Source organism: Falco rusticolus, chromosome 13 (assembly GCF_015220075.1).
Source record: "Falco rusticolus isolate bFalRus1 chromosome 13, bFalRus1.pri, whole genome shotgun sequence".
NCBI classification, from domain to species: domain Eukaryota; kingdom Metazoa; phylum Chordata; class Aves; order Falconiformes; family Falconidae; genus Falco; species Falco rusticolus.
The window spans coordinates 871,836-899,567 of NC_051199.1; the positions used below are offsets into that span (position 1 = coordinate 871,836).

Sequence of the window (27,732 nt, forward strand, 5' to 3'; positions counted from 1 at the left end):
TGAAGGATTGCTCTCTCCCTTGCACTAAGTAGCTTCAATTTATACCAGGCAGAGCCAAGATGCCACAATCATCCATCCTTTCTGTAATTGACAGCAATTTCTTAAACAAGAAATAAATGTATGTCCTTCAGCCATTCGTGCTTTGGTTCAGGTAAAAAGGGAATGAAATGTGTCTGGAAAAGGGTGCGGAGCTTGAGGAAGGCCCCGGCATAGTTACCGCTGCTTTTGGCTGTCCACCTGGGCTTTCCTCACCGCTGCAGGTTGCTTTTAAGCTGTTGATTTAGAGAACGTAGTCAAAATTTCTTAGTGACTAAGTATCCTTTATTGGCAGCGCTGGATGCACAGGGGATCCTTCCACCAAACGTGCACGTTTAAGGTAGCTAATCATTCCATATTTATACAATGAAATAATGATTATTCAACTAATATCTATACATATTCATTATCTAATCCCGCCTACCCTCGCTTCATATGTTAATTAGCTTGTCAGTCCTTCGCGCTTGCGCAAATTCTTCCAAGAATTGTGGGCAGGGGTCTCTGAGACGTGGGCAGTGGTCTCTAGGAGGAAGGCCGTAGGTCTTCCTCATGATGTACTTTTCACCTCTTGCTTGTTATGTGATGGTCTTGCACATTTGCAGTGTTCTTATCAGTCTGAGGTAATTTATGCCCTTGCTGGCCATCTGCTTTTCTTGCTTAATTGTTTCTTTTACCCTTATCTGTCCTCACCTGCTGGAGTGTTCTGCTAAAGTTTTAACATAGAAGGTCAGCAGATAGGCGGATGTCTAACAAAGGATAACAGAACAGACACCAAAGGTCGATGAATAACATATGGCAGTACATGATACTACAGTTGTTACAGTGGTTAACAAACATTATAATGGTTATTCTTTAATTCTATTCTAAAGTTAGTTCACACTACATCACTGTTTTAACCTGGTTTTGGGCAAAAGCTGAAGAAAAAGCTACCACTTCACTGGCCTGGAGCCTCTGCCACCGCCTCTCCTCAGGCCACGCGTCCAGGGTGGCGGAGGTCAGGCTTTAGAGGCCCTTCTACTGCTGGGGTGAAGGGGGGTGAGGGGGTCTGGGGGTGATGCTCCCCCCCCCCACCCCAGCAAACCCAGTGGCACCGTCGGGGCTTCAGGGGATCCGAGGGAAGGTCAAAGGTTAGTTCGGGAGCCCGGGGTCGGAGGTGGGGGGTCAAGGGGCAGGTGAGGGCCGCACTGTAACATCTGCCCCTCAAGCTCCCTGGTGACGCTCGCCGCCCCCATAATGCACCATGAGCGGGCGAGCCCCGCGCCGCCACCCAATCAGAAGAGGCAACGGCTATGATTGACAGGAGGAGGGGGCCTCGGCATTGACCCACGGAACAAGGGATTCAGCCAATAGGACCGGGGGATGGATGCCGGCAGGGGCGCGCTGGCCAGTGGGAGAGAAGGGAGCGTCGCGCCGCTCGGCGAGCTCGGCCAATGGCGGGCGCGGGGGCGGGCTTTTGGAGTGCGGCCAATGGCAAGCTTCGTGGGCGGGGCAGAGCGGCGGAGTGGCCCAATGGGCGGCGGGCGCGGCGCGCCTGCGCAGCGGACGCTGGGGAGGGCAGTGCGGCGCCGCTGGCCGGAGGCGGAGGGGAGCGATGGAGCAGGGATACGGCGGTAGGTGCGGGCGGCCCCGGGGCGGCGCTGGGGCCGGAATTTCTCCTCCCCGGGGCGGCGGGTCGCTTCTTCCGCTGCCTCAGCGGCGGCTCCCCATAACGGTGGGGGGTCAGCCCCTGCGGGAGGCGTTGTGCTCTCCTCCCGTGAGGGGGCGCCGACGCTGATTGGCCGAGCGCCGCGTCGCTCCGCAGTTGGGCGCCGCCGATTGGTGGGCGAGTGTTATTGAGGGGGGGGGGGGGGGGGGGGGGGGCTGTTCCCTTCTCAGCCCCCCGGCCGCTGGGGGGGCGGAAATGGAGCCGGTCCCATTTCTGAAGACGACACAAAATGGCGGCCGCGCGGCCACGCCCCCCGCCGCGTGCGCCTCCCACCCCCCCCCCCCCCGCTTATGACCCCCCCCCCCCCCCCCCGGGCGCCCTGTTCCTTCCCCGGGGAGGTCCCTGCAGGGCCGCTTGATGAAGGGGGTCCTCGGTGGGGGCAGCTGGAGCGTATCCTCAGGCCCACGCCGGGCATCGGCTGAGCGCCGCCCCCCCCCCCCCCCCCACCGCGGGGCACCGTCTTCACCCCGGGCGGAGCTGAACACACCCCCCCCCCCCCCCGTTACCCCCGGGGGGAGCCCCAGCGGGTGGCTCAGCAGCGGGGGCCCGATCCTGGCATCTGTCACAGCCACACAACGAGCTGTGGTGGCCCTGTGTCATCGTCCTCCCCCCCCGGTTTCCCTCCTCGAGCCCCCCAGCTGTGCCTGCACCCCCTGAGGTGCTTCCCCTCCTCACAAGAAGGCGTCAAAGGAAGGGGAAGGTGTCAGGAGAGCCCCCCCAGAATGTCCCCTCCTCACAAGAAGGTGTCAAACAAAGGGTAGGACGGCAGGTGAGGCCCCCCCCGAAATGTCTCCTCCTCACAAGGCATCAAACGAAGGGTAGGGCAGCCGGTGAGAGCCCCCCGAAATGTCCCTTCCTCATAAGAAGGTGACAAACAAAGGGAAGGGCAGCTGGTGAGAGCCCCCCCGAAGTGTCCCCTCCTCACAAGGTGTCAAACGAAGGGTAGGGCAGCAGGTGAGAGCCCCCCCAAAATGTCCCCTCCTCACAAGGTGACAAATTAAGGGTTGGGTAGCAGGTAAGGGCCCCCCAAAATGGCTCCTCCTCACAAGAAGTTGTCAAAGGAAGGGTAAGGTGGCAGGAGAGCCCCCCAAAATATCCCCTCCTCACAAGAAGGCGTCAAAGGAAGGGTAGGGCAGCAGGTGAGAGCCCCCCAGAATGTCCCCTCCTCACAAGAAGGCGTCAAAGGAAGGGTAGGGCAGCAGGTGAGAGCCCCCCAGAATGTCCCCTCCTCACAAGAAGGTGTCAAATGAAGAGTAAGGTTGCAGGTGAGAGCCCCCCAAAATGTCCCCGCCTCACAAGAAGGCATCAAACAAAGGGTAGGGCGGCAGGCGAGAGCCCCCCGGAATGCTGACGAGACTCAGAACAGCGGGGAAAGGCTGTTAATGGCGTTAAGCTTTGTCTGCTGGCGTGGGGGAGCGATTTGTGAGGGGAAAAACCCACCCTCCTTCGTCAAAGCGCGGAACAGCCTTGAGCTGATCAGCCTCGCCGTGCTCTCCCAGCTTCTGCTGGGGTTTATTATCCCTTTAACTCCTGAAACGAGGCTTGTGGAAGTGGAAATGGAAAGAAAGTCCCCCTGGTCAAAGTTGGATCGATGCATATCAGTTTAAAAGTCTCTGGATGAAGTTGATTCAGCTGTGAGGTGGTGGCATGTGGGTAAATAAATGCTCCCAGATCGGAGCCCGGAGCATCCCGACAGCCTGGATCCACCCGGAGCATCCCAACAGCCTGGATCCCCTCCCTGTCGTGCCCCTTCGGAGCTCTCCATCCTCTTCCCACCTTGAGTTCATGCTTCTCTTAATGTTCACCTTCAGGGACACCACAGTCCCACGAGGGCGGTTTTTACTTTTGCTATTGAAAACGCTTCCTTGGGTTTCATAACATAATAACGACTGTGGTGGGATTTTATAAATAATGCAGCAGCAGTGCTGTTTCTCCATGTGTTTAATAACCCCACAGGTCACTTTTTATGCAATGATCGTTGGTAATTCACCCGGGCGTCGTGTTGATACAGACCTGTTGACAAGTTGCTCTTTCCAGGTTCCTCCTGTCTCCACTTTCAGCTTGGTGGAGACCTGATGCCCGGCATCTCTTTCGTCATGCTTTTAAATGCTTTTTAAGTGTTTTACCTGTTCTTTGGGCATAAAAATGAGGTGAGAAACATTGACAGGATTAAAAAAAAAACAAAACACCTCAAATCTGTGTTGAATAGTGCTCTACGAGTGCCAGTTTCTCTCTGCCAACACCTGAGCGAGTCTGGATAAACAGCTCGGAAGAGTTTAGGCAGTTAAAAGTTACTCCTGAGAAAGATTTCGTTGGCTTTGTGGAGTTAATGAGCTGCTTAAGTCTTCCCTTTGCCTTGCAGAACTATTAATAGATTAAAACCCCCGAGCGCTTTGCAGTTTTGTTGTGGACTTTTACCATTACATGGTGGAAAAATGAATGAGTTCTTGTATATTTGGGGGTTTATAAATAAACCTCAGGTGTAGTCGCCTCATAACCAGCCCCTTCATTTTTAATTCTCTGCGCGTTGAGGATCGTGCGGTTCCACGTGAGTGGGTTTTAGAGGAGAGCACCCTTCACAGCCAAGCCTTGTGTGGAGCATGTGATATATAGGTTTAATTTAAATACTTGGGTTGCTTTGATTCCAGCAGAAGACAAACTTCATTCTCCCCGGATAAAGTCCTTTGTTGAAATCAGCAGGAGAAGCTTGGGCCTCCCTGCTTTCAGAAGGAATTGTCTCCTGGGCTCCGGCTTTTTTTCTGCTGGTGTTTAAACTTCTCAGCACTTCACACAGACTAAACAAAGCAGATCTGTGGAGGTTGCTTCCTCGGCTCCAGAGTCATGCTCCCCTCGTACATGTGTGCAGAGAAAAACGATCCCCAAGCTTTTCCCCCAGCTCAGGGAGCGCCGTCCTGGGAGTCAGCCGGGAGTCAGGACGCGTTGTGCACTTAGCTCTGTAAAATCCACTACTTGCTCCGTTCCAAGTTGGTTTTTTTTTTTCCTTGCTCTGCGTGTTACTTTGTGTTTATTATCCCAGAAGGCGGCGATGATTTGTTCCGCTGCGTTTTTCTCTCTGGGGATGTTTATGGATGTGCTGTGCTGCTGCAGAACTGATGTATGCAACCTCTGCTCGTTGGTAGAGTCATTCGTACCCAAGTCTTTCATCTAGTGGGTTTTCTAACGTAGTATTTTGTTTCAAAATTAGATGTTGAACTCCAGTTACTGCATTCTGAAATTGTACTGAAAGCTTTAGGTCTTGAATTAACCCAGATTTCTTCATTCCTTGAAAGAATACGATCGTAGTGGTAACAGTGGTCATTGTGGCCAGTCAGACAGCCAACATGTATGCATATAACGTAAAGGCGGGGAGATTTATCCTATAGAATCTGGAGGTACAAAGAGGTGGGACACTGGCTGAAAGACGCTGTGTTTTGGGCTGAGCAGCCTGCGTTTTCCTCAAGGTTTTTTTTGCCTCCTGAATTAAAGTCCCCAAGATTTTCTCAAAGGTGGCTTAAAAATCGAAGGAGAGGAGCTCGCTTTTGATCAGACCAGTCTGTGTGCGGTCGAAAGCGTGAAGGCTGCTGCTATTTTTGGTGTTCCCCGGGTGAGAGACTGAGCAACCTGCCCAGAAAAAAGCTTCCCTGCTCTGGCTTCCCTTTCTCTTCCCAATTTTCTCCGGCTACGAGCGTGCCTGGAGGCAGGCATCGAGCTGGGATGATGCCTGTGACAACGGGGGGCTCGGTGTCACTTGGTGTCACTTGAAAGAATCAGGGGTGCTCAGCAGTTTGTTTGCAAGAGGTGACTTAATGTGCTGGAGGAGGGAGCGTGAAAATTGAGCTTTTTTTAAAAAAAAAATAATCAGTTTTAAAGTCGGGCTTTGGGGTCAGAGGTTTGTCCTGAATTTCCATGCTCTGTCTTGATCTGATCCTCTCCACGAGCCCCACCAGCACTGGAAAACCTCATCCCGGTGCTGTCCTGCTCCTGCTGGAAAGCGAAGTTGGACGGGGAATGACTGGACCTAAAAACACCCGTGGTGGGAAAGGAAGTTACTCGGTAGTAAAGCTCCGACTTGAGAAGGTGTTCACGTGTTGCAGTTCCTGTTTTGTTGGTGCTGTGGTTTCTACAGGAGTTCAAAAATACAGCGGCGACTGTTTTACCCATCATTTCTTGAGGATTTGTGAGCCTAAAGGTGATTGCCCACCAAAAAAATCCAAGTTGTTAAGAGGGAGAGGTGTTCTACCATCCTTGGTGGGTGTTAGGTTTGTGCAGGGAGCCAGGGGCAGCAGGAGAAAAATTGTAAAATGAGGGGCTGTTTTGCCAATTTAGGGGTTGTCACCAAAAAAGAAGTTTTTGGAAAACAGGGGGCTGCCTCCAAAAAAATAAAAGCTTTGCAAAATTGAGGGCTGCCCCTGGAAAATAGAAAAGCTTTGTGAAACTGGCGGCTGCTGCCCGAAATAGAAAAGCTTTGCAAAGTTGGGGCTCTCTCCAAAAGTATAAAAGTTTGCAAATGGGGGGCCACTGCCAAAAATAGAAAAGTTTGGCAAAATTGGGGGCCACCTCCAGAAAATGCAAACCTTTTTTTTGGAACGTGGGGCTACCACCAAAGAGAGAAAAACTTGGCAAAATCGGAGTCTGCTTCCAAAAGGAGAAAAGTTTGGCAAAATTGGGGGCCTCCATCCAAAAATATATAAACGCTTTGTGAAATCAGGGGCTGCTGCTAAAAGTACAAAAGCTTTGCAATATTGGAGGCTTATCTCAAGAAAATAGAGAGGGTTTATGAAATGGAGGGTGGCTGCTAAAAAAAAAAAAAAAAAAAAACAACTTTGCAAAATTGGGGCTGCCTCCAAAATTGGGAAAGTCTGGCAAAATCAGGAGCCACCTCCCCAAAAGTTTTTGCAGGATTGGTGTCTGGCTCTCCAAAATAAATTTTTCAAACTTGGGGGCCCAATTCAGAACATATAAAAGCTTTGTGAAATTGGGGGCCACCTCCAAAAATGTCAAAAGGGTTGGAGGGGGATGAGGTTGCTAAAGGGAAGGGAAGCTGCCGGGGGGGAGGCAAGGCCAGAACAAAAAATGGGGAAAAATTTGGGGTAATACAGTGGGTATCGAAATAATTCGGATCCATAGGAAGCTGGGTATCAGCAGTTCTGCATGTGGACCAACTTATTTTTTCCCATCAGAATAAGAAGTGCGGATTCAAAAAATGTTTTTCCATGGAGAAGTGACAAAAAAGACGCTGGGAGATGCTCCCAGTAAAACACCCATCGTGGTGCTTTTGATTTCAAGATTTAATTTAGATAATCTCAGGGTTCTGTTGCAGCACGGAGCTTATTTATCAAATGCCCTTTGAGCAGATGAAGGTGTTTGCTGAGCTCGCTGCGGGCCTTTTGGGGGTTGCTGTGATGCCAGCGATGCTGATTTCCCCCCACCCCCCCCCCCAGAAACTTGGGAAAAGGTTTAAAATGGAGAGATGATTTATTTTGGTGAGGAAGACCCCTTGCTGCTGTGACGTGAAAGCTGCTGGAGTCACAGCGGGAGCACTTGCGTGTCGTGGCCCTTTGCTTCGTCTTCCACCCGGGCAAGCGCTTCATCCTGCTGCTGTTTTGGGAGAGACCAGACTGAAGCTGCCTCGTTAGCACAAAATTGCAATTAGTGCTCGAAAGGGGAGGGACCTCCATTTATTTGATTGGCTTTTATCATAGCAGTGCTCATCTCGTAATACGTTTGCGGATAACCAATATTCCCTGCGAAAAAGGATGCTGCTGCTGGCATAAAACAATCGAAATGTCCGTCCTTGATGACGGTTCGCTTCTTTAAATGATTTATCCTGCAATTTTCTCCTACGTAAACGTAGTTTTGCACCATCCTTATGTCAAGCACCTCTTCAAACTGATCTCTTTCAAAACACACCGTCATTTTTTTTAATTCTCAGTGTTTCGGTACATCTTGTTGACCTTCAGATTGCTGAAACGATTGGAAAGAAAGCATCAGGCAAGCTTCAGGTGTGTTTCCCCAACAGTAAAAAGCAGAAGTGCAGCTGTAATTAAAGACTTCATGGTTTTTAGAAGCGATTAAGGGAAGAAACAAACCCCTGTGATAAGAGCAGAGGTGATCTTTCTAACAGCTCCCTTCTTTTTCTTGCAGGTTATGGCACCTGGAATACTGGGGCCACCAACACTCAAGGTGAGTTTTGTGTATATAAAAAAAAATAAAAATGTAGGGAATTGCAATTTGAGAATATAACTTATTTTTATTTCTTTCTAGCCAAAGTTGTACAATATAGAACAGTTTTTTCAGCCTTTCTTCTCCTTTTATCTGTTTGAGGGAATTTCTCCTTGTTTTTCTGTAAAGTTGCGTCCGGGACAGCGTGAGACGCTATGATTCCCAGCATTCCCTACTGGAGGAACTGGTCCCAGTCTGGTGTATGGTTAATCCTGTGCTTTGCTTTATCACCTGGGGTTTATAAGCGCTGCAAAACAGAGCGTGGCTGGGGTATTCGGGAGTTGGGGTGCTCTCCTCTGACCTCCTGCCCAGCTTGAACAAGAGCAGAAGCAGCGAGATGCTCCTGAAAGGGATGGGTTTAGCGAACGTCGGTGCTTTTGCTGCCATTTTACTGCTTCTTGACAGGTTTTCAAGCACAAATATTTGAAAGTGTTTGAAAAAAACGTATTAAAAAAAGGACATATTAGCCATTTCATTTGAATAATGAGCTACTGGAAGTCCCAGCTGCTTGCTTTCCCATTCTGTGCAAAAGCGTCTGTCATTTTTACCCAGCAAGTAGACTGAATGACATATATTTCATCTCCGAAGCTTTTTGAGCTGAAACACCTTTTTTTTTTTTTTTTTTTTTTTTTTTTCTGTCCTGTTCAGGTACATACGCGACGAATGCAACGAGTTGGCAAGGTAGGTGCTGAACGACCTCGCTTGTCCCCGGGGGCTGGGGTGCCCTGCTCGGTCCCTCGAGCCGGCTGCGGAGCTGATCTCCGGCTCGTGCGCTGTCTCCGCTTGGAAGTCAGCATCATGGATGTGATGCCATGCTTTGAAACCGCTCCTCCTCAATAATTAATTAATTTATCGTTACTTTGTGCCTGTGATTGCAGCTTTTTCCTCTTGCCAAGGCAGCAGCTTTGTCCTGAGGACTGGTGGCCATCTGTTCCTTAAAGCAGAAAAATGAGCTCGAGGATGAGAAAAGTTGATTTCTTTTGTGTCCCCTCCTCTCGTTTGACCTGGGACAGCCGGATGTGTGCATTAATAGATTGATTTTACCGAGTTTATATCATTTTCCCCTCAAAACCCAAGCTTTGTGCTTGTAATTCTGGCAGCTTGATGGTGCACGGGCGCAGTTCTCTGTGCGAGCCGGCACTTCCTCAGTAAAACAGGATTTGCTTTCGCTAATGAACTTGGCAGCTCTGAGCAATTAGTTAATTGGCCTCTGTTTGGATCCTGTGGCTCTTGTAAGCTAGTCTTAACACATTCCCAAGCAAAAGACTGAAATTGTTGTCGAAAATATTATTTCATTGGCCTTCACAGTATAAAACTGAACGCTGCGTGTCAGGCTGTGGATTCAAACCTCCCGGCTCAAGTCGTAGCTGAAGATGAGGATATTTTTTTTTTTCCTGTTATTCCTCTTTTTTTATAAAGCCTGAGCACTCCTGTCGAGGACTCGCGCCCCGTCGCACTGAGCATTGTGCTGGCGCAGAGCATAAAAGCTGTTCCTGCTCTGGAGAAATTATAATCTGAATAAAAACACAAGTCACAGGCACGTGGTGGATCCCTCACTCCACATCTTGAGATCACTTGAAGCATCCACCAGCTTCAGGGTGTGGATCCCTCGCTCCGCATCTTGGGATTGCTTGAAGCCTCCAGCAGCTTCAGGGAACGGATCCCTCTCTCCACATCTTGGGATCGCTTGAAGCATCCAGCAGCTTCAGGGTCCGGATTGATCGCTCCACATCTTGGGATCGCTTGAAGCCTCCACCAGCTTCAGGGAACGGATCCCTCTCTCCACATCTTGGGATCGCTTGAAGCATCCAGCAGCTTCAGGGTCTGGATTGATCGCTCCGCATCTTGGGATCGCTTGAAGCATCCAGCAGCTTCAGGGTGCAGATCCTTCGCTCCACATCTTGGGATCGCTCCGCATCTTGGGATCGCTAGAAGCATCCAGCAGCTTCAGGGTCCGGATCCCTCTCTCCACATCTTGGGATTGCTCTGCATCTTGGGATCGCTTGAAGCATCCAGCAGCTTCAGGGTGCGGATCCCTCGCTCTGCATCTTGGGATCGCTTGAAGCATCCAGCAGCTTCAGGGTGCGGATCCCTCGCTCCGCATCTTGGGATCGCTTGAAGCATCCAGCAGCTTCAGTGCGGATCCCTCGCTCCGCATCTTGGGATCGCTTGAAGCATCCAGCAGCTTCAGGGTGCGGATCCCTCGCTCCGCATCTTGGGATCGCTTGAAGCATCCAGCAGCTTCAGGGTGCGGATCCCTCGCTCCGCATCTTGGGATCGCTTGAAGCATCCAGCAGCTTCAGGGTGCGGATCCCTCGCTCCGCATCTTGGGATCGCTTGAAGCATCCAGCAGCTTCAGGGTGCGGATCCCTCGCTCCGCATCTTGGGATCGCTTGAAGCATCCAGCAGCTTCAGGGTGCGGATCCCTCGCTCCGCATCTTGGGATCGCTTGAAGCATCCAGCAGCTTCAGGGTGCGGATCCCTCGCTCCGCATCTTGGGATCGCTTGAAGCATCCAGCAGCTTCAGGGTGCGGATCCCTCGCTCCGCATCTTGGGATCGCTTGAAGCATCCAGCAGCTTCAGGGTGCGGATCCCTCGCTCCGCATCTTGGGATCGCTTGAAGCATCCAGCAGCTTCAGGGTGCGGATCCCTCGCTCCGCATCTTGGGATCGCTTGAAGCATCCAGCAGCTTCAGGGTGCGGATCCCTCGCTCCGCATCTTGGGATCGCTTGAAGCATCCAGCAGCTTCAGGGTGCGGATCCCTCGCTCCGCATCTTGGGATCGCTTGAAGCATCCAGCAGCTTCAGGGTGCGGATCCCTCGCTCCGCATCTTGGGATCGCTTGAAGCATCCAGCAGCTTCAGGGTCCGGATTGATCGCTCCGCATCTTGGGATCACTCCACATCTTGGGATCGCTTGAAGCATCCAGCAGCTTCAGGGTCCGGATTGATCGCTCCACATCTTGGGATTTCTTGAAGCATCCAGCAGCTTCAGGGTGCGGATCCTTCGCTCCACATCTTGGGATTGCTCTGCATCTTGGGATCGCTTGAAGCATCCAGCAGCTTCAGGGTGCGGATCCCTCGCTCCGCATCTTGGGATCGCTTGAAGCATCCAGCAGCTTCAGGGTGCGGATCCCTCGCTCCGCATCTTGGGATCGCTTGAAGCATCCACCAGCTTCAGGGTGTGGATCCCTCGCTCCGCATCTTGGGATCGCTTGAAGCATCCAGCAGCTTCAGGGAACGGATCCCTCTCTCCACATCTTGGGATCGCTTGAAGCATCCAGCAGCTTCAGGGTCTGGATTGATCGCTCCGCATCTTGGGATCGCTTGAAGCATCCACCAGCTTCAGGGAACGGATCCCTCTCTCCACATCTTGGGATCGCTTGAAGCATCCAGCAGCTTCAGGGTCCGGATTGATCGCTCCACATCTTGGGATCGCTTGAAGCCTCCACCAGCTTCAGGGAACGGATCCCTCTCTCCACATCTTGGGATCGCTTGAAGCATCCAGCAGCTTCAGGGTCTGGATTGATCGCTCCGCATCTTGGGATCGCTTGAAGCATCCAGCAGCTTCAGGGTGCAGATCCTTCGCTCCACATCTTGGGATCGCTCCGCATCTTGGGATCGCTAGAAGCATCCAGCAGCTTCAGGGTCCGGATCCCTCTCTCCACATCTTGGGATTGCTCTGCATCTTGGGATCGCTTGAAGCATCCAGCAGCTTCAGGGTGCGGATCCCTCGCTCTGCATCTTGGGATCGCTTGAAGCATCCAGCAGCTTCAGGGTGCGGATCCCTCGCTCCGCATCTTGGGATCGCTTGAAGCATCCAGCAGCTTCAGTGCGGATCCCTCGCTCCGCATCTTGGGATCGCTTGAAGCATCCAGCAGCTTCAGGGTGCGGATCCCTCGCTCCGCATCTTGGGATCGCTTGAAGCATCCAGCAGCTTCAGGGTGCGGATCCCTCGCTCCGCATCTTGGGATCGCTTGAAGCATCCAGCAGCTTCAGGGTGCGGATCCCTCGCTCCGCATCTTGGGATCGCTTGAAGCATCCAGCAGCTTCAGGGTGCGGATCCCTCGCTCCGCATCTTGGGATCGCTTGAAGCATCCAGCAGCTTCAGGGTGCGGATCCCTCGCTCCGCATCTTGGGATCGCTTGAAGCATCCAGCAGCTTCAGGGTGCGGATCCCTCGCTCCGCATCTTGGGATCGCTTGAAGCATCCAGCAGCTTCAGGGTGCGGATCCCTCGCTCCGCATCTTGGGATCGCTTGAAGCATCCAGCAGCTTCAGGGTGCGGATCCCTCGCTCCGCATCTTGGGATCGCTTGAAGCATCCAGCAGCTTCAGGGTGCGGATCCCTCGCTCCGCATCTTGGGATCGCTTGAAGCATCCAGCAGCTTCAGGGTGCGGATCCCTCGCTCCGCATCTTGGGATCGCTTGAAGCATCCAGCAGCTTCAGGGTGCGGATCCCTCGCTCCGCATCTTGGGATCGCTTGAAGCATCCAGCAGCTTCAGGGTGCGGATCCCTCGCTCCGCATCTTGGGATCGCTTGAAGCATCCAGCAGCTTCAGGGTCCGGATCCCTCGCTCCGCATCTTGGGATCGCTTGAAGCATCCAGCAGCTTCAGGGTCCGGATTGATCGCTCCGCATCTTGGGATCACTCCACATCTTGGGATCGCTTGAAGCATCCAGCAGCTTCAGGGTGCGGATCCTTCGCTCCACATCTTGGGATTGCTCTGCATCTTGGGATCGCTTGAAGCATCCAGCAGCTTCAGGGTGCGGATCCCTCGCTCCGCATCTTGGGATCGCTTGAAGCATCCAGCAGCTTCAGGGTGCGGATCCCTCGCTCCGCATCTTGGGATCGCTTGAAGCATCCACCAGCTTCAGGGTGCGGATCCCTCGCTCCGCATCTTGGGATCGCTTGAAGCATCCAGCAGCTTCAGGGAACGGATCCCTCTCTCCACATCTTGGGATCGCTTGAAGCATCCAGCAGCTTCAGGGTCTGGATTGATCGCTCCGCATCTTGGGATCGCTTGAAGCATCCAGCAGCTTCAGGGTGCGGATCCCTCGCTCCGCATCTTGGGATCGCTTGAAGCATCCAGCAGCTTCAGGGTCCGGATTGATCGCTCCGCATCTTGGGATCGCTTGAAGCATCCAGCAGCTTCAGGGTGCGGATCCTTCGCTCCACATCTTGGTATCGCTCCGCATCTTGGGATCGCTAGAAGCATCCAGCAGCTCCAGGGTCCGGATCCCTCTCTCCACATCTTGGGATTGCTCTGCATCTTGGGATCGCTTGAAGCATCCAGCAGCTTCAGGGTGCGGATCCCTCGCTCCGCATCTTGGGATCGCTTGAAGCATCCAGCAGCTTCAGGGTGCGGATCCCTCGCTCCGCATCTTGGGATCGCTTGAAGCATCCAGCAGCTTCAGGGTGCGGATCCCTCGCTCCGCATCTTGGGATCGCTTGAAGCATCCAGCAGCTTCAGGGTGCGGATCCCTCGCTCCGCATCTTGGGATCGCTTGAAGCATCCAGCAGCTTCAGGGTGCGGATCCCTCGCTCCGCATCTTGGGATCGCTTGAAGCATCCAGCAGCTTCAGGGTGCGGATCCCTCGCTCCGCATCTTGGGATCGCTTGAAGCATCCAGCAGCTTCAGGGTGCGGATCCCTCGCTCCGCATCTTGGGATCGCTTGAAGCATCCAGCAGCTTCAGGGTCCGGATTGATCGCTCCGCATCTTGGGATCACTCCACATCTTGGGATCGCTTGAAGCATCCAGCAGCTTCAGGGTGCGGATCCTTCGCTCCACATCTTGGGATTGCTCTGCATCTTGGGATCGCTTGAAGCATCCAGCAGCTTCAGGGTGCGGATCCCTCGCTCCGCATCTTGGGATCGCTTGAAGCATCCAGCAGCTTCAGGGTGCGGATCCCTCGCTCCGCATCTTGGGATCGCTTGAAGCATCCACCAGCTTCAGGGTGTGGATCCCTCGCTCCGCATCTTGGGATCGCTTGAAGCATCCAGCAGCTTCAGGGAACGGATCCCTCTCTCCACATCTTGGGATCGCTTGAAGCATCCAGCAGCTTCAGGGTCTGGATTGATCGCTCCGCATCTTGGGATCGCTTGAAGCATCCAGCAGCTTCAGGGTGCGGATCCCTCGCTCCGCATCTTGGGATCGCTTGAAGCATCCAGCAGCTTCAGGGTCCGGATTGATCGCTCCGCATCTTGGGATCGCTTGAAGCATCCAGCAGCTTCAGGGTGCGGATCCTTCGCTCCACATCTTGGTATCGCTCCGCATCTTGGGATCGCTAGAAGCATCCAGCAGCTCCAGGGTCCGGATCCCTCTCTCCACATCTTGGGATTGCTCTGCATCTTGGGATCGCTTGAAGCATCCAGCAGCTTCAGGGTGCGGATCCCTCGCTCCGCATCTTGGGATCGCTTGAAGCATCCAGCAGCTTCAGGGTGCGGATCCCTCGCTCCGCATCTTGGGATCGCTTGAAGCATCCAGCAGCTTCAGGGTGCGGATCCCTCGCTCCGCATCTTGGGATCGCTTGAAGCATCCAGCAGCTTCAGGGTGCGGATCCCTCGCTCCGCATCTTGGGATCGCTTGAAGCATCCAGCAGCTTCAGGGTCCGGATTGATCGCTCCGCATCTTGGGATCGCTTGAAGCATCCAGCAGCTTCAGGGTGCGGATCCCTCGCTCCGCATCTTGGGATCGCTTGAAGCATCCAGCAGCTTCAGGGTGCGGATCCCTCGCTCCGCATCTTGGGATCGCTTGAAGCATCCAGCAGCTTCAGGGTGCGGATCCCTCGCTCCGCATCTTGGGATCGCTTGAAGCATCCAGCAGCTTCAGGGTGCGGATCCCTCGCTCCACATCTTGGGATCGCTTGAAGCCTCCACCAGCTTCAGGGAACGGATCCCTCGCTCCGCATCTTGGGATCGCTTGAAGCATCCAGCAGCTTCAGGGTGCGGATCCCTCGCTCCGCATCTTGGGATCGCTTGAAGCATCCAGCAGCTTCAGGGTCCGGATTGATCGCTCCGCATCTTGGGATCGCTTGAAGCATCCAGCAGCTTCAGGGTGCGGATCCCTCGCTCCGCATCTTGGGATCGCTTGAAGCATCCAGCAGCTTCAGGGTGCGGATCCCTCGCTCCGCATCTTGGGATCGCTTGAAGCATCCAGCAGCTTCAGGGTGCGGATCCCTCGCTCCGCATCTTGGGATCGCTTGAAGCATCCAGCAGCTTCAGGGTGCGGATCCCTCGCTCCGCATCTTGGGATCGCTTGAAGCATCCAGCAGCTTCAGGGTGCGGATCCCTCGCTCCGCATCTTGGGATCGCTTGAAGCATCCAGCAGCTTCAGGGTGCGGATCCCTCGCTCCGCATCTTGGGATCGCTTGAAGCATCCAGCAGCTTCAGGGTGCGGATCCCTCGCTCCGCATCTTGGGATCGCTTGAAGCATCCAGCAGCTTCAGGGTGCGGATCCCTCGCTCCGCATCTTGGGATCGCTTGAAGCATCCAGCAGCTTCAGGGTGCGGATCCCTCGCTCCGCATCTTGGGATCGCTTGAAGCATCCAGCAGCTTCAGGGTGCGGATCCCTCGCTCCGCATCTTGGGATCGCTTGAAGCATCCAGCAGCTTCAGGGTCCGGATCCCTCGCTCCGCATCTTGGGATCGCTTGAAGCATCCAGCAGCTTCAGGGTCCGGATTGATCGCTCCGCATCTTGGGATCGCTTGAAGCCTCCACCAGCTTCAGGGAACGGATCCCTCTCTCCACATCTTGGGATCACTCCACATCTTGGGATCGCTTGAAGCATCCAGCAGCTTCAGGAGCGCAGCTGCAGCATGTTGGGTTTTTCCACCCCACCGTGGTATCTTGCCACAGATATTCACTCTTTGAATACAACTGGCTGCTTTGATTTTTCTGATTAATTCAGTTAGGCGCCGTCCTTTTTTGATGGATATATGGCGATGTGCCTGGCAGCGCTTCTGGTTTGGCTTTTCTCGTGGTGTTTTGGGGGACCGTGTGACGTCAGTGGCTCAGGGTCGTGTTCAGAAATCGCAAATAAAACCAGCAGCGCTGTGTGTTGGCAGTTAAAAGCACACAAAGGAGGAAGGTTCTTAACGCTTGTAGGGTTGGGGAACGAGAATCTTTGAGGTTTCTTGCTTTAGGAAACCAAATTTCTTTTAAAGGAAGTAAAACCCTGCTGCAGCCTTGCCTGGTAGGGTCCGTTCACATCTCAACTCCTCCAGCTACTCGTGTCTTTATAAAAACTGTATTAACTGCAATTTTATTTTCCTTTCCTGCCAGGCTACGAAGGCTATGACTACTACAACACCCAAACCACCGCCGCTAATACAGCGGCCACGTACAACTACGCCGCGGCTGCTGCCACCTCCAGCAGCTGGGAAACACCCAAAACTTCGGATCTGAGCATGAACACCGATGTCAGCGCCACCATGCCCATTGCCTCCTACGGTGCCGAGACTTCGGCCAACGAGAACTCGGATTCCATCATCGCCAAGATCAACCAGCGTTTGGATATGCTATCGAAGGAGGGCAGCGGCGGGACAGGGGAGGGGATGGAAGACCAGGATAGGTGACTGTTCCACTTCTTACTGATTTTCTGTAGTAAAAAAATAGCTTTTAAAAATTATTTTTTATTATTATTGTTATCATCATAATTATCATTGTTATTGTTATCATAATCGTTATCATCATAATTATCATATTAATTATCTTCAATAAATTAATTTTTATTTTCAATTAATAATAAAATAAATTCTTATTATTTATTATTAATTTTGATAAATACAATTTTGATTTAAAAAAATAAGTAATATAATATAAAATAAATTTAATTTAATCACTGTGACTTCAGGTGAAGCTGTGGTGATGGCATAGGCGCGATCCAGCATTTGCTCCTTGGAAAAAAAACCCCTTAAAATGCTTTTTTTTTTTACCTGCCCTGACACATGTGTGTGCACACGTGTGTAAATATTGGATACGTATATATGAACCTCAAACAGATCAAACTTGATGTGCATACCAAGCATTAAAAGCGACTTCCATTGTCAATTCAGTTCCTAGATTTTGCAGGAGGATTTTTACTTAATAGTTTTTAGGTTTCTTAAAGTATTTTTTTTCCTCTCTGTCCCTTTTTCCTCGTGGCTGCCCAGTAATTAATTTTTTTTTTTTTCCTCCCGCTGGGTTAAATTATGCCAGTCTGGAGAGCTGTTTCACATCGGGGTGTGTTTTGCTGCTGAAATAACAATTCAGATGTTGGCAAGTGTTACTGAATAAATGAAGTTTGGGGTTGGTTTTTTTTATCATTTGATGCTCGCTGCTGTGGTCGGGCAAGACACTGAGGGGTTTATCTGCGTTAATTCACGGCCGGAGGCGCAGCTGGAGGGTGAGGCAGCTTCAGCCTGGGAAGCTTTGGGGATCTGCTTTTCAGCTGGCAAAACATCCAGAGCAGTTTAACGCAATTGAGTTAGTACTGTTAGGATCTCTCTGAAGGATTTCTGTCCAGATACTCGTGCAGAAAACCGCAATTCTTTGATATTTATTTGTTTTCCCCGAGAATAAAGAAAAAGCGATCTGGGTACAGAAAAGTGATCAGGATGCAGGGTTTAAAAATATTTTTATTCTGGTTGTCTGGCCAGAAACACTTGGATTGTGATAAAAATGGATGCAAATGCCTGTGTGATGTGTGGAAAATTTATTCTGGCTGCTGACTGTTGTCTCCTCCTGTGCAGCTCTTTCAGATTCGAGTCTTTCGACTCGTATGACTCGAGGTCTTCGATGAACGACCGCGACATGTACCGCTCCAGCTACGATTACGGAGATGTTGGAACCGATCGGAACGATTCCTTTGGGAGCCAGTTCGACAGCCGCAGGGATCAGTCTCGCAACCGAGGAAACAACTACGGCCTGATCCGCGGACGGGGTCAAAACCGCGTTCAAAACCGAGGGCGCCTCAACGCTTTCAACCGCGCCGACCACTTCATGCCCTCCTCCAGCTCCGAGCGCCTCTCGGCTCGTTGGAATGAGTTGAACTACATGGGTGGGCGTGGGATGGGGGGCGCTGGATCCAACAGGCTCCCTTCCCTCTTTTCCCAAGCCCTCATTCCTGACTACGGCGATTATGGCGACTACGGCGATTACGGCGACTACGGCGACTATGGGGATTACGGCGATTACGGCGACTATGGCGACTATGGTGACTACGGAGACTATGACTATGGCATGATGGGGATGTCGGGCATGGGAATGGGACGGTATGGGAATATGCCATATGGAATGGGGAGGCAACGAAACAGAGACAGGATGGGTACGGTGCCCTGGCACATGAACGCGCTCATGGTAAGTAATCGCTGTCAGTTTTTGTCGCGACGGAGGGAAGACACAGTCACTCAATATGAGTGATCAGCAGACTTCGTTTATTGTGTCTTACCGTCACCTTTTATGCCTTGTTATAATTAGCTCATACATATTACAAAAGTTAAGCTCATTATTGGTTAGTTCCCTAAATACCAAGCCCACCCCTAGTTTCTCTTCTGTAGTTATCTGTTCCCACCTGCAACATTCTTTTCCCACCGCAATCTTCCTGTTATTGTGTAACTTTTGCTTTACTTCAGATAAGCTGAGAGCGATGTGCATTTTTGTCCAGCCAGCTGGACTATGTCTATGTGACCTTTTTCAGCTAGCCAGTTATCCACAAGTTTTTTTCTTGTCGGGATCGCTTTTTTTTTTTTGCCTGGGTGGGTAGGCTTCACCGTTAGAGCGGAGGCCTTTGGAGAAGCACAAGCCTTTGATTCACGCTTCTTCCACGATGGAATAATTTAAATCCTCCTGGATAGAGCAGAGTGACACCAAGCTTGTGTTTACCCATTTCCATGGAAAATCGAGCCTCTGGATACTTGCCCTCTCCCAAATCTTCTCTCCGGGGGCACCAACTTTTTGGCTGTGCAAATCCCTTTATAGCCAAAAATGCGTCTGTAGGGTCACAGGAATTTAAACCTCTTTAGGAGATGGAGCAGATGGGTGGAATACTTGGATTTTTCACCTTTTTCGGTGTGTCGAATTGATTGATAAAAATGATTTCTTCCCGCTTTAGCCCAAGAGAAGAGGTTTCCGAAACCGTTCAGGTGGGCGATCGGACGGTGAGGGAGGGGGCCGCAAGCGAAAACAGTCACAAAGTGGAGATGAGCCAGACAGCAAGCAGGCAAAGACCGACAGCGAAGGAGATGACACAGAGAACGGTGCGAGCCTGTCTTCACCCGCTAGTACCGGCTCCTTTCCCTTAATTTTAAGCATTTTATCTTTCAGCTGACTGCGAGTTGTTCCGTTTCAGAGCTGTTGTCTTTTTTTTCCAGCCATTAGCGTTGTTAGAATACTCCTGCAAGTGCACAGGGTTTATGATCTGTCTGTTTGGGTGGCCTGGGACAAAATTTAATGCCCCAAAATACTCGTGCAAGTGCACAGGCTTTATGATCTGTATATTTGGTGGCCTGGGACAAATTTTAATGCCGGAGAATACTCCTGCAAGTGCACAGGCTTTGTGATCTGTGTGTTTGGTGGCCTGTGGCAAATTTAATGCCCGAGAATACTCCTGCAAGTGCACAGGCTTTGTGATCTGTGTATTTGGTGGCCTGAGGCAAATTTAATGCCCGAGAATACTCCTGCAGGTGCACAGGCTTTGTGATCTGTGTGTTTGGGTGGCCTGGGGCATATTTTAATGCCCGAGAATACTACTGCAAGTGCACAGGCTTTGTGATCTGTGGTTTTGGGTGGCCTGGGACAAAACTGAATGCCCAAGGCTTGTGTTGTGAAAGTAAGAACTGAGTTTGCCACAGAAACTGAGGGGCAAAGAGAAACCACGGAGCTGTTTGTGAGCTTCTCTGGAGTCCTGAGACGTTTGGTGGTTTATTAGGGGCCCTAAGTGGGAGAAAAGACCCCCCCACCCCCCATCCCCCAACACCAGCTAAATGATGTTTCTTTTGTGCAGCAGATGAGGGCGAAGGAGAGGAAAAATCAGGAGATGAAGCTGACAAAGGTGTAAGTAACCCTTCGGGTTTTTAGTCAGTCTTTGTGGCAAATGTGGGACTATTCAAGCACTCCAGCAGTTTCTTCTGCTCTTTTGACTTTGATGAGGGTCAAATTATTTAAAATCGCCCAGCAACAGCATTTTGAGCCCATATATTGTGAAATTGTTTGCTCCTCATAATTTCTCCGTGCCCTTCAGCCAGGATTACTGGCTGATTTGCTTGCACCCGGGTGCCTGGAAAGCACTTGTAGTGGAAAGGTTCGGATCCTGTGCTTGTGCTTCTGCTTCTGGCGAGGCTCGTTAGGGCTAAATTCCAATTAGTGGTTGGTTTGCCAGGTTGCATGGGGGTCATTGCCGTTGATTTTACTCAGGACTGTGCGTAACCTGCAGTACTGTTCCTCGGCACGGCGACTCAGCGAGGAATTCTGGTTTTGAGAAGTGATACTTAGCGGTGACACCCAACCTGGTATATGTAAAACAACGATTTTGTAAACGCTTATAAAAATAATAATTTTATGCCCAGATTACAGACCTTTTGCTTGCCGTGTGACCTGGCTGGGTGGGTTGTGAAACTTCCAAATCATGATAAATAACAGCAGCATCTTTTTTTATGTTTCTCTTTTCCAGGAGAATGGGAACTGGTGTGGTTTGGCAGAGGAAGGTGGGATGTTACACCCCGCCACGCTGTCCTCCTGGACTAATCCTGCCCTGAATCCATCGGCTTCACCCCGGGGTGCTACTGAGACCTTGAGTTTTTAAATCAAAAGTTGCTGCTGTGTCCTGTTCCCCAGCCCAGGGCTCTGGCATCTGTCATGGTGCAGAAGTGCTGCCCTGGTTCCAGGGGGGGTGCCAAAACATTTTTTTTGGTTCTTCTGGGCTTCTTGGCATAGGCACTTGCCACTGTTGGCTGCCCTGCTGCGAGGACAAGCAGGGCAGAGCAAAAATACCATCAACTAAATCGTTTTTTGGGGAGTCACTGAAGCTAAACCCTGGTTTGTTTGGATTTTTTGCATATAGATGGGAATCTCTCAAGGTATGTTGGAGCACTAATTTCAAAAGCACATGGTCTGAAGTAGCTGAAACCACTCCAGCTGGCTTTAGGTTGGAATTTTCCGTCAAGGCACCTCAACCCCAAGCACATTGTGCCTTCTGCGTTCAGTGACTTGGGGGAAAACCACGTGTCGGACTTGCGTTGCCGCTTGTCGGTTTTTTTCAGGATTGCAGCTGAGATGTAGCTGGTTGTTAAAATTCCCATTTAAGCTTCCCGCTATGTCTGGGTCTGGTCTCCCGACTTCTTCACCTGAAAACATTGTGGGTGGATGATCTAGTACCCGAGTCCTGTGAGGCTGATAGGTCTCTGACTTTGAGCTTTCCACCCCAAACCACTGCAGAGCTTAGCTCGGCTGAATCTTCAGTTCTTTTTTGCTTCCCCAGTAATTACCAAGGAATTTTTGGGAAGGTGATGTGAGGTATCTTACCTAAAACCATCCCAGGGAAGCAGAGCTGCTACTCAAGCACTGCAGTGCACAGCATCTCCGCTGGCTTTGGTTGCTGAACTTCAAGTAATGTTTTCAGGCTTGTGAAAAAGAGATGAATGGGGAAAAAAAATGAGGATTTAGGGAGGAAGTAGCAGCTCCTCCCAAGGAAGGGAGATGGAGGGGTGTCTTTGCCGTATTGTGGACTTTTTCCGCTAATGGCACATCCCGTCACTGCCTGTGAAGACTTTAAGTTGCTGTGGGAAGTTCAGGGAGCCAGAGGGGAAGAGGGTTTAGGTTTCACAATAACAGCTGGAGGCCTTGGAAAGAGGCTGCCGCTTCCCTCCGGTCGGAAGCTGGTTTGGGAGAGGGAGAGCTTCCCGAGACCACAGGCTGTGACTTCCCAAAGCTGGGAGTCAAGAGGAGATGGAGGGACTTGGGCCCCCAAAATACCTCAGCCAGCAAAGTGGGGTGGCTGTGAGTGTGGTCATTCTAATTTATTTCCCCCCGCTTAGCATCTGGAGATGGCTGTGAGGATGATGATGAGGAGGTGAAAAAGAAGAGGGAGAAGCAGCGAAGAAGAGATCGGATGCGTGATCGTGCTATGGACAGGTAAGAAGAGCAATAAACCAGCCCGTTCCCGGCGTTTCTGCAGATAACGTTATTCCTCTGCCTGACCGTGTTGTCACAGGAGTGGTTTAGGTCGCTTAAAGAACCACCAGCAAAAGCGCTAATAAGTTTTATTTTAAGTGGAATAGTTTTAATACGAATTTATGGGAGTAAGGCTTCCCAAAGTTCCGTGGCGGAGTTTGCTATTACTTACGACGTAGATAAATCGAAAGGAGAATCGAATTAAAATTAAGCTGGAATGATTTACCCGGAAACTAAAGACTTAAAAGGGTGAGGGAGACCCTCCCGTTGAGCACGGATTTGAGGACCCCCTCACTTTCTAAACTCTTGCCAGAGCTTGGGTGCAGCTGGAATCAGTCGTAGTCTCAGCTTGGACAAGTTTGGATCTAAAGAACGACCAAGGCTTACTCACAATTTAAGGTCGATCACAAGACATGCGCAGCACTTGAGCTGGGACTATTTTTGACATTTACAAAGTGAATTGGTAGGATTTACTTAAATTACAAAAAGTGGTTTAACTACAGGTTTGAAATGGTGATATGACTTAGGGAGGTGCCTAAATCGGTTCATGCTCATGCGCAGATGGGCACAAAGGAATAGATGTATAGAGATACACGTAGATAAATGTACAAAAGTTCAAAGTTCCCCTCGAATTCCCTGAATTTATCACGTGGAATGCCCTTGCCTTTCTCCCTGGGCAGCGCTGAGCCTCGAGGAGGGGAATATCAACCCAGGCTCTTCCATCGGCTTTTCGGCTGCGATCCTCCTGACTTGGCAGCTCAGGATGGTCGCATCCTGCTCAGTGCTGATCAGAGCCCAGGAGAGCTCGAGGCACCTCGCTTAGGGCTGCTCTTTATAGGGTCGGAGGTGACTGGCTTTAATCAGCAGGAGGTTTCTGTCCTGGCTGCAATCCTGAGTCAGTAATTCCTGGAATTTTCGGGATTCCAGTAGGTGCTGCTGGGATTCAGATAAGAAATGTTGCAAGGCTGTTGGAGGATGTTAACGATGCAGATAAGGAACGGTTCTGGTAGGGTCGTGCCATTTCCCACCTCAGCCGTGGAAGAGGTGCTGGTACCATCAAGGGATGTTTAACCCCCCAGCTCGTTACCCTAATGAGGATTCCTGAGATCCTGGAGTGGCCAGGGGATGGAGTGAGATGCACCCCCACAACATGGGAGAAATCTAGAGTGTTTTGGGGCTCTGCATTCTGATTTCATCAGGTTTGGGGGAAGGGTGTCCCCCTCTTTGTGTGTTTTATGACTGGTTTAAGACGAGGAAGCACGCTGTGGGTTTTAATACGTTGATGAGTGTAGTTCCAAGTTCAGAAGGGTGTTTTCAGTGGCTCTATTTGCAGCCTCGCTGTTAAAATAAAACAATAAATGATCTAAAAAGAGACTAATTGGCGAAGGCGGCACGGTGATTCTGTATCTCAGGGTTTTTTTCCACGCTGGGGAGAGGATCTTGGTCTCAAAGATGGGCGATTCGCTACCTGCCCTATGAATTCTTCCAGTCGCTTTTGAACTCACGCGGGGTTTTAGCGTAAGGTTTTATGGAGAAGTAGGTGCTGCTCGATCTGCGCGGGCTCCATGGCGGTTACAAAGTTCTGAGACAGAGGAAAATGGTGCAGGGTGGCATCTGGAAAAACTTGAGGGATAGAAAGAAAACTGAAGAGGTCTCCTCTTGATGTTCTTGTGAAGCTGAGCTCATTCCTCATTTGCCGTACGGCTCTGTTTTTGAATTTTTGTTTGCTCTGTTTAGAATCCAGTTTGCCTGTTCCGTCTGCAAGTTCCGCAGTTTTGAGGAAGAGGAGATCCAGAAACACCTCCAGAGCAAGTTCCACAAAGAGACCTTGCGATACATCGGTACCAAACTCCCGGATAAAACCGTCGAGTTCCTGCAGGTAGGAGGGGTTGCCTTGGTGTTAGCTCAACCCATCCTTGCGTCCACGCTGGGTTTTTCGGGGCTGAATTTGGGATTTTTAGGCTTAAATGGAGAGTGAAAGAGGCTGAAAATTCATCCACACGCAGCCCCCTGTTTGGTGAGCTCAAATCACTGCTCGTTAACACATTGCCCGATGGCTTCGGTTTGCGTGCCGCGCTTTGTCACGGCTTTTCATCTTCGGAGGGAAAGTTAATGGTATTTGAATTTGTAATTTGTAATTGAATTTGAATTTGAACGAAAAGATCAGAAATTAATATTCCAGAGACTGTGTTCTCCGTCTATACATCTAGAGCTGAGGAAGGTGAGAGAACGACCAGAGCGTTCTATTTTCTGGATGATCACTGTTTGTGTTTTGGGGGCATTTTTCAAGGATTTGGGGTTTCCCGTGAGGAATCAGATGGTGATTTGGGAGCGAGGTTCTGTTTGGCTCCGGTTTGGATCTTTCAGTCTCTTGCTCCGGTAGAAACGAGGGGAGGCAGGGAGAGAAAAACACCCACCTGGTCTAGTTAATTCACTGACTGCTGTCTTCCTTGCGGGAGAATTCATTTCCCTTTTGAGCTACTGGATCGTCTCAGTGCGTTGCGTGGCAGACAGCGAGTTTTGTCCTCTTCCCTTCTAGGAATACATTGTCAACAGGAATAAGAAAATCGAGAAGCGACGCCAGGAGCTGACAGAGAAAGAGGGCACGAAACAGAAGCCGGATCCTTTTAAGGGTGAGTGTCTGTTCTGCGTCCAGGGACCGAGTGAGTGTGCAAGAAAACACAAATATTCCTTCCAGGAGGAGACAGCAGCACAGATGTGGAGGATTCGGGTAACTCAGCCTCAGATTCTGGGTGTTTTTTTGCCAGCTTTCTGAAATAAATAGTCTCGGTTGCCACGGGGGAGTGGCAGTCCTTGCTGTGGTTTCTCAAGCAGCAGATTCATGAGGCTCACACAATGTCAGAGGGATTAAAATTAGGGAAATGGGGGGGAAAACTCCCAGGAATTGTTGATTCTATTTTTTTTTGTGGCCGTTTGGTTAATCTGGCTGGATCCTGCATTCGATTTTAATGTTAAAAGTGGCAAAGTTGATCTCTTGTGGCAACAAGAGTGATGGGGGGGAAAAAATGCGCTTGGCTCCATCGCCGTGCGCATCCCCAATACACTTCTCAACACGCAGCCCCGTCTGTACCGGCAGCGGCGTGGAGTTTAGTTTAAGCCACACATTGGCTATAAAGTCTCGCAGTGAGCTGAAGCAGAGAGGAGGAAGGAACCCAGAGGTGGGGGAAGCAGAATTTGTTCCTTCTGCGTTTATTTAAATAGATTTTTGGAGCGGCAGGCTGGTTTCAGGAGGAAAACAGCCCTGGGTAAGCCGACCACTGTGTATCCCTGGCTCTCTTCCTCCTGCACTGGGTACCGCATCGGTACGATCTGGGTTAGAGCAGAGTAACTCTCCTCCCTGTCTTAGAGCAATGTATGTGATTTTATTTTATTATTTGTGTGTGTGTGTGTGTGTCCCTGGAAGCAGAAGCTGGAAGGAATATGGGTGCAGAATTAGCGTCTTGGCCGTGATACCCAAGGTTGTTAAGAGGGGGTGGAAAGGCGCCCGTGGCATTAACCAGATCCAAAAATTTGGGTTTGGATTTTCGGCTGACGTCTGGTTGTCGCTGTAGGTATTGGGCAGGAACATTTCTTTAAGAAGATCGAGGCGGCTCACTGCATGGCCTGCGACATGCTGATTCCTGCGCAGAACCACCTCCTCCAGAGGCACCTGCGATCTGCCGATCACAACAGAAACCGCAGGGTGAGACCCCCCTCGCTTCCCTTCGCCTCCAAACCGGAGCCTTTCACCTCTCTCTGGGGGAGGAGAGGGGGGTCAGTCCGGGCACTCAGGGTTTATTTGTGGCTTCTAAAAACCTTCTCGTACTGTCTCCGATCGCACCGCGAGGCGAAGCCACCGGCGGGGGAGCTGTGAGGGGTGGTGGGGTGCTTGTGGCGGCATTCTGCAGGGTCTGCCCTTCCGTAGGGGGGCACGAGCAGGTGGGAAATGGGGAGATGAGGAGGAAAAAATGATATTAAAAAGGGAAATCTGGCCTTTCGTTTTCGCTGGGGGTTTAGCAGGGTACGTTGTCCAGGTGGACTGCGTAAATGTGCGGGCTAAATGTTGCCGCCTCTTAAATTCCGGGTGCTTGTTAGAAATTAAAATGAAAAATTGCCTCTGGGGGTGCTCGGGGAATTCATACATGAGACCTAATCGATGCCTAAATTAGCCCAGGCTGGGGAGGGGCTTTGGATGTTGCAGATGGGAGATGGGGTGAGCTCTGGTCAGCACTGCACATCCCTCAAGATGGGCTTTGTCTCCTGTCTTGAGGAGTTTGACCTGAACATCGCTGATCTGGGGACATCTGGGGGGGATGTTCCAGCTGTTGGCGCTGAAATGCATCTTTCTCCAGGGCTTGTGTTAGCAGAAGAGAGGCAGGTGCTCCCTTGCATCTGCTTGTTGTGATGTTTTCTGGGATTTGAGACAGGGCTGGAGGAGGAGGCCAGAACACGAAATTCTTGAGCCAGGCTCCGTGTTCGACCTCCTCCTGCTCTGAACTGAGCCCTGTGTTGGCTTCCCTTGCAGATGGCTGCAGAGCAGTTCAAGAAAACCAGCTTACACGTCGCCAAGAGCGTCCTGAATAACAAACACATCGTAAAGATGCTGGAAAAATACCTCAAGGTGAGTGAAGGAGAGAGGTGGCAACTTGTGCCGAGTTCCCGGAGTGGCACGGAGCCAGGTCTTGCTGGGTGCTGCGTGTCGGTGACGGGACGCTGCGCTGCGTACGATGGGCAGAAGCGTAGGTGCCACTCTGCTGCCTTTTTATCTCTAAATCTTGGGTCTGGTTTCTTTTCTCTGTAGGCGGTTTACCACTTCTGCTGTGGTTTTTTTGGTTTTGTTTTTTTATTATTATTATTTTTTCATTCCTTTAACTTGCAAACTGTACCTACTGTCATTTCCAGGCGTGTGTAGATCAATTACGAAACCGTCCAAAACGGGAACGTTAATTAAAGAAACCAAAATAGCAAAAGGAGAGCTCCGGTTCCCCCGGCCACCCCTCGAGCTGTGGTCTCGGGGGGGACACTGGGTTCCCCCCCAGTGCAGGGAAGCGAGCGCGTGGGTCGGGAAGCCACCGCTTGAGTTCCGCCAGGATTGAATCTGCCGTGGCTGGCTCGTGGCCCACCCATTAGCCCTGCACGGGGGAGGGGAATTGTTTTTACCCTGTCTAAAGAGCCGGGCTCTGCGGCGCTCCTGGCAGCTCGACCAAGTGACGGAGCACCCCGCCAGGGGGGGTGCATCCCATTCCTGTGAGCTGAAACACCCTCCTTAGCATCCCCACCCCCACCCCACCCCTCCTTTTGGTCCTCCTCTTCCCTTGGGAAGTGGCAGAGAACACCCCAGCCGATCTTCAGAGCCGAGATGGAGCACGAGGAGAGGGCAGGGTAGGGTTGGCTTAAGCCCCAAAACCAGCGTTCGGAATGACAGAAAGAAGCCCGGAAGGCAAGCGCAGACTTCAGAGCACGGGGGGGAAGCGGCTCCATGCGGGAACGCCACGGAGCGAGCCGCGGGGCCGGAGGCGGCGCGGGTGTAACGGGCCAGGTCCGCATCCGAGAGAGAGAGAGATTGAGAGAGAGAGAGAGAGGAGAGGTCGCTACCTCCTCCACCAAGCGAAGATGAAAAGAAG

General features: G+C 51.4%; 1 protein-coding gene across 6 annotated transcripts in view; it reads left to right on the top strand.

The window, feature by feature from the left end:
* Positions 1-1,537: 1,537 nt before the first annotated feature.
* The window catches only part of AKAP8 (A-kinase anchoring protein 8), a 29,895-nt gene continuing 3,700 nt past the window's right edge, over positions 1,538-27,732 (top strand). For 3 of the 6 annotated variants that reach the window (XR_005107290.1, XR_005107289.1, XM_037407110.1), the window contains exons 1-12: positions 2,969-5,930; positions 7,886-7,924; positions 8,612-8,644; positions 16,244-16,532; positions 17,692-18,298; positions 19,053-19,197; positions 19,944-19,991; positions 21,973-22,069; positions 23,846-23,987; positions 24,648-24,741; positions 25,681-25,811; positions 26,634-26,729. Coding sequence is in view for 4 of the 6 variants with exons in the window: in XM_037407110.1 (XP_037263007.1) it covers positions 5,648-5,930; positions 7,886-7,924; positions 8,612-8,644; positions 16,244-16,532; positions 17,692-18,298; positions 19,053-19,197; positions 19,944-19,991; positions 21,973-22,069; positions 23,846-23,987; positions 24,648-24,741; positions 25,681-25,811; positions 26,634-26,729 (2,004 nt within the window). In the remaining 2 variants the exon portion in view is untranslated. Of the gene's footprint in view, positions 1,647-2,968; positions 5,931-7,885; positions 7,925-8,611; positions 8,645-16,243; positions 16,533-17,691; positions 18,299-19,052; positions 19,198-19,943; positions 19,992-21,972; positions 22,070-23,845; positions 23,988-24,647; positions 24,742-25,680; positions 25,812-26,633; positions 26,730-27,732 lie in introns of those variants that run through there. The other 3 variants (XM_037407108.1, XM_037407106.1, XM_037407107.1) reach the window with 3 other exon arrangements.